The following is an 8,598-nucleotide window of genomic DNA, read 5'->3' as shown; positions in this document are numbered from 1 at the left end:
TGTTTTTACTTTTCAACATCTACTTCATTAATTTAGAATCCTATTTTTATCTACAATTAACAAGTTATAGTAAGATCACTTAAAAATTAGTTAATGTGACATATTTAATTATTTACATTAATAATAAACTAATTATAAATTTGAATTTTTTTAGAGAGAATCTAACAAAATCTTAGTTAAAATTTAAATATTTTTTTAAAAAATAACATATTAATTAATTTATAATTAGTAAGATATTCTTATTATAAATAAATATTAACTTAATCCCATAATATATATTACCAAAAATTTAAATATTTTTTTTTAAAAATAATGTATTAATGTAGTAACAAAAAATTCAAAATTAATGTAATTTTACAAACTCAAAAATAGTAGTGAAATTTTTTAAAGTTTTCTTGACAAAATTTAAAATTTTGAAAATAAATTTTCAAACTCAAAACGATAATATTTCAAATTTTACAAAATATAAAATCATGTATAATAACTTTTTGAAATACACCACGAAAAAAGAAAACTTAAAATTCTAATATTCAAAAATATCCTAGATCAATAAAATGTACTAAAATAATATTGCTATATTATATAAACAAAACAGTGTTTTTACCTTTAAATCCCATAAAATACTAAATAATACATGTTAAAGTATTTTTTTAAAACACAACATGAAATATAAATTATTTTAAACATATTTGTTTTTTATAATATAAATAAATAAATTTTAAAATGTATTATAGCAAAATGTATAAATTAAATAAAACATATTTTGAAGGAGAATATCTATTTGATTATTTCATATTGTTATTTTATATACTTAACTCAAAAATATATTAGTAAGTAATAGAAATTAATAACAAATTAAAATATACTTAACAAATCACTATATATTAATAATGCCGAATAAAAATAGAAACAATAATATTATGGAGTTACATAATATATAATACTAAAATAGAAATTATATATTTAAAATGTTTGTAATAATATTAAATACATTTTTAAAATAAAACAATATCCGCACGAACGTGCGATCTAAAATTTAAGTATAGAATAAAATCAATAACGCACAGCACACTACTAGTTTTGGTTGATTGGTGACAAAATATACAAATACTGTCCGACTTTCGTCAATACCGCAGTTACCGTTTAATACCTAAATTAATTAAGTTGAAATAATTTTTACCCTTTTCCGCTAGTCACTATTTTAAATTTTAATGGAGTAAAATTAGTTGTGTTTATTCTTGAAATGTGGAAAAAAATTATTTTGCGACGGATTTAACTCTATTTAAAAAAAAATTATATACTGGATTTATTTTTTTTCTTTTTCATATTTCTCTAGTTACTATCGAAACAAAAAAAATACATTTATTGTACTATATAATTCATCAAAATAACAACATTTATTCCACTTCTTTTTCTTTTCATCCCCTTTCACCTAATATTCTTATTCAATTTTACTCTCAAAATCTTCTTTTAACATCACTCTCAAAAATATCAATCAGACCTATATTTTCTTTTCACCTAATTTCACATATTTATTCTATTATTATTATTATTATTATTATTATTATTATTATTATTATTATTATTTCCAGTTCTTCTATATTAACTACTAATCGCACTCTAAATATAGTATTCACTCCAAATTGTGTTTTTATTTTTTCAACAAACAAATGAAAAAAGGAATTTTGCATGTGTTGATTTATTTTTTTTAAATAGAATATATATATATATATATATATATATCTTTACCAAAATGAGGAGTGAAATATAGTACCAATATTTACGTAAAAATGCATTTTCCTCATTTCGTAGCAAATTTTTCTTGACCAAAAAAAACGTTGCAAATTTGTTTTTTTTTCATCATTGCTTCAAAAAAGCATTTATTAAGTTCTTACTGCGGTGAAAATTTCTCTTTAAAGAACCAGTTCACAAGGGATTACTTATTTACTTTATTGTTCTTTATAACATTTTAGATCTCAGAACCGACATGCTTTTATTTCAATTCATAAAAGAACATGGATGCAATATTTGGCCAACATTGATGATACGAACTTTACTTATGACGCTTATTTTACCATGTCCTTTTTTTTTGTCAACCTTATTTTACCATAAGTCACTATGGCATCAAACTATACTAATCGTTAAACTTGCAGATATTGTAATTAATTAAAAGAATAAGATTTTATCACTATTGCGACCAATGTGCGGACACTGTATGATAGAGAAACAACGTGGCATTGTCTGCTACATGTCCACATCTCTTGTTTGGTAGTGGACTGTGTTATTATTGGCACAGACCAAACCCACTTCCTTTCCCATTTCTTCATTAGATTTTTTTCTCTCTTGGAAATTGATGGGCAATAGGAAACACAATTTCAAATTCTCTCTCTCTCCTCTTATCCTTCCACAATAACCGATACCAATAGTGTCTTCTGAGCCTCTTTTTCTCTCCTCTTTTCCCTCTTCTTTTCTTGCAGGGGTTTAATCGCTTCTTAAATGGGTTTAGATCAACTTCTCCTTTAGTTTAATTCCTTGTAGACTTGAGATTCGTCTAGTAGGTTTTGGTGGGGTATCACAAAGAAAAGAAAAATAAATAAAGATGAAGTCAAAGTCAAAATTTTAAAAGGTTTGGACTTTGAACAAAGATATTTATCATCAGCTTCATCATGCTATATAGCTTATGATTAGCTTATGAGAAGCTAAAGCTATGATTATTTCTTTAATCAAATAGCTAGGGCTTTGGAGAGAGAGAGAGAGAGAGAGAGGTTAAAAAAGGTTTTAATCTTTGTTTAAGAAAAGGTTAAACAAGATTAGGGTTCCATTTCAGAAGCTCAAGATCAAGTAGATGGAGGTAAGAGAGAAGAAAGATAATAAAATAGAGATGGAAAGACGACAATCATCAGCTAACCAAAACATTCAAGATCCTCGTCTACCTCCGTACACTTACTCCCAAACCGCCGACAAAGAGAAACCCACCACCAAAAGAAACGGGTCGGATCGGGATCCGGATCTGGATACCAACCCTACTTCTATAGCTCCAGCTCCAAGGTCATACGCTCGGCCTCAAACAACTTCTCCGACAAGGAGAGTGAGCTATAGAGAATGCCAAAGGAACCACGCGGCGAGCTCCGGCGGACATGTGGTCGACGGTTGCGGTGAGTTTATGTCATCAGGCGAAGAAGGCACGGCGGAGTCACTTCTTTGCGCCGCATGTGATTGTCACCGGAGCTTCCACAGAAAAGAAGTCGACGGCATGTTCGTCGTCAAGTTCAATAGCTTTGGTCATTCGCAGAGACCTCTCGTCAACCGCCACGTGTCTCCGATCATGATGAGCTTTGGTGGTGGCGGAGGAGGAAGAGATCCGGCGGAGTCATCGACGGAGGATCTCAACAGGTTTCATCAAGCTTTAAGTGGTAACGGAGTGGATCAGTTTCAGTACCATCCAAAGAAGCGGTTTAGGACAAAGTTTAACCAAGAACAGAAGGAGAGAATGTTCGAGTTTGCTGAGAAGATCGGTTGGAGAATGAACAAGTCGGAAGATGAAGAAGTGAACCGGTTTTGTCGGGAGATTAATGTGAAAAGACAAGTGTTTAAAGTTTGGATGCACAACAATAAGCAAGCAGCCAAGAAGAAAGAAACGTAAGAGACTTTTTATATATGTACTGTTTGTTATAATAAATTGATTTTAGAGCTCAGTATAATGATTTCTAATTTTTACTGCTTGACCTTATGTCCTTGGTTTCTTTGAATATTTTGGACGCTCCATCTTTGGTTTTGGGTGTGTTTGTCTTCAATATTCTCAACTGATCCCTCCATTGCTTATGTTGCTTTGTCTCTACCATACTTCATTGTACGTTCACCTTTATCCGCTGCCATGTCATTGGCCCTCTTTGGCTCCTTCATCGGCTTCACTATTCTTCTTCGTCACCATTCTGATCACATCGCCTCAGTCTTGTATTTTGCATTTTGAGCCTTTTTCGTAAGCTATGTCCTTCGCATTGCTTGCTTTTTTGTAAGTAAAGTCTTTGGCCTCACCTGCCTTCTCATAGGCCATGAACTTCACATTTCCGGCTTTCTTAATCGTAAGCAATGTCCTTGGCATTTCCCACTTTCTTGTAAGTCATGTCCTCCGCATTACCCACCTTATCATCGGTCATGTCATTGGCAAATGCCTAGCTCTTTCATATGCCATTTCCTTCGCATTGCCCGCCTTATCATAGGCCATGTCTTTTGCATCACTAGCCTTATCATAGGAAAAATCCCTCACGTGTCCAGGCTCCTTGTAAGCCATGTCTTGCCTGCTTTATCATAAGCAAAATCGTTTGGGTAATCCGCCTTATAGTAGGCCATGTCTTTAGCATCACCAGCTTTGTCATAGGTAAAATCCTTAGCGTAACCTGCATTGTCATAAGACAGTCGTTGACGTATTAATTGCAGGTGTTGTAAGCGTAGTTTTTTTTTCATGTTGGACGGTATTGAAAGATCTACAAGATTGTCATAAATCCAACAGTCAAAATTCAATGTCATTATGAAGATCTAGAAAATATTTGATATACATCAACATCCTAATTAGAACAAAATTTATAATATATTATTTCTATTACTTCAACATCCTAAAACGATTTTTTTTTTGGCAAACGATTTATGTTTATTGATCTTTATATAAATGCTATTCACTGAAAGAGCTAAACATACCTTTTCGATTCGTATAATACTTGTTTCAATTCTTAAACTCACTTTACTGTCCCGGCCACATTTTCGGGTTCCTTTTTTTTGCTACCAAATCCAATAGTTTTAACGCGTTACCTCTAAATTCATATACTATAACTACAACCACATTTGTTTGACCAAAAATAAAAAACTACAACCACATTCGTGCAGTCGTGCTTATTCTCCAATGTAGTGACCAAATCTAAACATGATTCATTACCAACTTCACATAACAAAATGAGATAACATTGAGAATCTGTAGTGAGAATATCAACGTGATAAGTTACAAAAAATTATATATATATATATATATGTCAACGTGATGGGATGGATGGGTGGGAACGTCAACGACTGATTTGGGCGAGAAGTGGGTTTCAGAAATTACTAACGTGACAATTTTGTCGCAGACGCAACCAGCCCATGAAGCGGTCTTGTCTTTAGCGTCTTGAACAGTCTCCGTCTCGCCGGCGTTCCCTTCTGCTAAATAAGTACCAGCAGTGCCAAAGCCCGATCTTCTGTCCATCATATCTTTAACAGAAGTTTCGTTTACGGATCAAAATTTCTTCAAATTTGCTTTGACCAAAACTTTTGTTGTCTTTTAATGTTTAGATTCTAGTTTCAATGCCCTCTGAAGTTATCAAGTTATAGAGAGAAGTTTGTAAAGCAGAGAGATCTTTTCGAGAATCAGTTACTGTTCAACACGTGGTGTAACTAGGTTACGTGGCGACCAAACATACGGTTTTGTTGAGGAAGTGTCCCTGCATATTCGCCACGTATCTTATGTGTCAGGGGCCCTGACTCGGGGCTGTCTAAAGCGAGTTGATTAGACCAAAATAGAAAATCTAACCAATTCCAAATCAACCGAATTTGAACCGGTCTCTCAACAATGTCGCTGTTTCAATTTGTTTTTATTAAAATCAAAACTTGTTACCATACAGAAGCATTGACTAACCGTACAGAAACGATTGGTCACCTTCGGTCGCAAGTCTGGCTCTCTGGTGGTGTTCTTGGATCTTATAATCCACAATCTCTTCAAAAAGCTGTGAATCCAAGACGCAGTCTGGTCGTCCGTACACCGCAGCTTGAACACCAGCGACAAGCTTCGCAATTTCACGACCAGAGAACCCTTCTGTCTTTCTCGCAGCATCTCTGATCACTTGGTCTGTTAAGTCTCCTTCAACGGTTATCTTCTGTGACTGCTTCTTGAACAAATGGCTCCACTTCGTGTTTGTGTCTTTCTTGTCTTCACCAGTTAGGTACTTGTTGAGATAGAGTTTAATGAGCTTGAAGCGCTCATCTTCACCAGGGAGCGGAAACTCGATGACTTCGTCGATCCTATCGGTGACTGCACTGTCGAGATCCCCTGGTCTGTTTGTGGCCAGGACCAGAACTATGTCCCGTGACTGATCACCCGTTCGAAAGAGCAATGCGTTCAGAGCGCTGCGCTGAGCCTCGCTCATATACGTGCTGTTACGTCTGCAATAAAACGATCAAGAATTTGATAAAACTATTACATACAAATATGGACAGGCTTTCAAAAAGAAGTGAGAGCATCTTACTCGCATAGGAAAGCATCGGCTTCATCGATGAAAAGCAGTAAGCCTTTGTTTGATTTCTTAGCCCAATCAAATATCTCATGGATTTTAGTAACAGCCTGTGCACCCAGTGGAGCAACATCTCCTCCTGTCATCATAGCATAATCAAGACCCTGCAGGAACAATATAATCAAACAGGTGTTACAAGGTGAGGCCCACGTATATAAGACCAAGGAAAAGGAAACAAATAGCTCACCGACTTCCGAGCGATCTCTCTGGCCACCATAGTCTTACCGGTACCAGGAGGACCATAAAACATCATATTGCGGAATGGAGCTTGATGAGACTTAGTATTCGCTGTGGCTCTAGCAAGATGCTCGATTCTCTTCTTTAGAGAAGGATGGAGAACTACATTATCAAGGGGGTTTTCTCCTTTTGCAGATGCAGCTTTACCGAACTTTGAGATTTTGTTCTTATACTGAGACACTGAGCCTGCCCACGGAAACCTACCCATGGAGGATTCTCGGATAAGTGATGGCTGTCCAAGTATCCGGTTAATGTAACCCCATGTAACCCTAGCACCCTCTCTGTATAAAATAACCATATATAAGAAATCTACAGTACACATCTTAAATCACAGCTAGAGCGTAGTTAGGAGATGCATACCGCGTTGTGTAGACTCCAGCGGCTAATGCGGTAGCTCCTCCGACAGTCATAATCAGCTTACTTCGGTCAGTTAACAGGGCCTTGACTCCCCCTGCCAAGTTCCATATAGAAGCAAACGATTGTGAAGACAGAGGTTTCAAGAAGGAAAGCTGTTATCTTCTAAGTATTACTCAGAACGGTACTTACTTAAGAACAATCTACGCATAACAAGAAGTGGATATATCTCAGGAACAGGTTTTACGAGTTATAAGTTACATACCTTCAATGTGACTGAAGGTAGTGTTGATTGCTGCAAGCCATTTCTCCCTTTCACCATTGATCCTATCAAGGAGCATTCTTCGATTCTGCTCCTCAGTAAGTTTGGCTTCGTGAGCTCGGCCTTCAGCCTCAGCCATGGCTTTGACGCGAATTGTTTCTCGCTCAAGTTCAGCTCTCTCTTTCTCAGTCTGGCGCTGCTGCGCTTGAATCTGTTCTTCCGTGGCGATTCTTGCCTGCTCTTTCCGGGTAGAAGACTCCTCCTGCATCTTAACCAACTCTACATTGTGCCGTCTCTGAGCTTCATGATCCGTCTGCAAATGTTCCAAGTCAAACCCTTTCTCAGTAAAGTAAGATCCTTTCAACAATTAAACATATGCTCGATGTTTTCTTGATCTTACCTGCAGTCGCTTCCTCGCTAACTCATCTTCATATCGAAGATTCTGCGCTTTTGCTTGTGCCTGCTGCTGCAGTAGATTTCTCTGATCCTCAGCCAATTTCTGCTGTCTTTCCTGCCCCATTCAAATCCCCATAAAACAATCACATCTGTCACTTTCCAGCTTAAAATGTTTATATACACAGTAAGAAACTTAGATACTGCGACCAAAGAGCAATAGTTAGTGACTGTTATTAGAATAACAGAAATTTAGAGATAATAAAAACGTTCTAAAGAGAGAAAATTCAGAAGAATCAACCGTGCTAAGGTATATGTTCAGTTTCACACGCATATATATAACTCTAACATCAACCAATGTGCAGCAAAACTTTGAAGCAGGGAACAAAGAGACAAAGGATTCCAACATCCTAAATGAAACTTAGAGATGGTACAGTGAAAGCAAAGCCATTCCATTAACATCAGCTAAACCTTCATGTTCAAAGTTACTCACAATGTCCTTGCGTGCTTGAACAGCTTCATTATGCGACTTATCAGCCGCTAATTCAGCCAAACGAGTCTTCTCCTGCTTTCGCATTAGATCAAACACCTGGTGAGCACAAAAAACAAAGTAAGACAACATCACAATATCCTCAACAGGAGAAGAGACTCATCATCACCTGTTTGGAATGAGGAGACTTGTTGATTTCTCTAAGAGCTTTAGCGCCTCTTTCCAACGACTCAGGATCGAAGCCAGATCCTTTACGCTCATCAGTCTCCGGTTTCGTCTCCGGTGAAGGCTGATCGGTTTGAGATTCCGACGGCGTGGAAGAGGAAGAAGAGAAGAAGGGAAAGCGAAATCGCGAGTCCGCGTAGGCTCGGTTCGGAGACATGGACGCTGAAGTGAAAGCAGCAGCGATCGCCGCCGCGGAACATAATCTAGAAGCAGCCATTGAATTCGATTCTGGTTTAGCTCTGGCGAGACGAGCATAAACCCCCACACGGTGGCTAGGGTTTAAATGGTCTTTTTCTCTATTTCTTAGTCGTGTGACATTTCTT

At 36.4% G+C, this 8,598-nt stretch overlaps 2 protein-coding genes across 2 annotated transcripts; one reads left to right on the top strand and one right to left on the bottom strand.

Annotated features, from left to right (window-relative positions):
* The first annotated feature begins 916 nt into the window (after positions 1 to 916).
* On the top strand, positions 917 to 3,805 carry LOC103837853 (zinc-finger homeodomain protein 6). The gene has a single exon (XM_009114239.3). The coding sequence runs from the start codon at positions 2,846 to 2,848 to the stop codon at positions 3,641 to 3,643; it is 798 nt and encodes a 265-aa protein (XP_009112487.2). The 5' UTR covers positions 917 to 2,845; the 3' UTR covers positions 3,644 to 3,805.
* A 1,724-nt stretch (positions 3,806 to 5,529) lies between these two features.
* Positions 5,530 to 8,591, bottom strand: LOC103837852 (ATPase family AAA domain-containing protein 3). Its single transcript, XM_009114238.3, has 8 exons — positions 8,220 to 8,591; positions 8,054 to 8,149; positions 7,568 to 7,678; positions 7,171 to 7,480; positions 6,912 to 7,002; positions 6,502 to 6,832; positions 6,270 to 6,418; positions 5,530 to 6,186 (listed from the first exon to the last, which is right to left on the bottom strand). Exons 1-8 carry the CDS (start codon positions 8,490 to 8,492, stop codon positions 5,658 to 5,660), a joined length of 1,890 nt encoding a protein of 629 aa, XP_009112486.1. The 5' UTR covers positions 8,493 to 8,591; the 3' UTR covers positions 5,530 to 5,657.
* Between the last annotated feature and the right edge of the window lie 7 nt (positions 8,592 to 8,598).

This window comes from Brassica rapa, chromosome A09, assembly GCF_000309985.2.
Source record: "Brassica rapa cultivar Chiifu-401-42 chromosome A09, CAAS_Brap_v3.01, whole genome shotgun sequence".
Lineage (NCBI taxonomy): Eukaryota > Viridiplantae > Streptophyta > Magnoliopsida > Brassicales > Brassicaceae > Brassica > Brassica rapa.
This window is presented reverse-complemented; position numbering and strand designations above follow the sequence as displayed.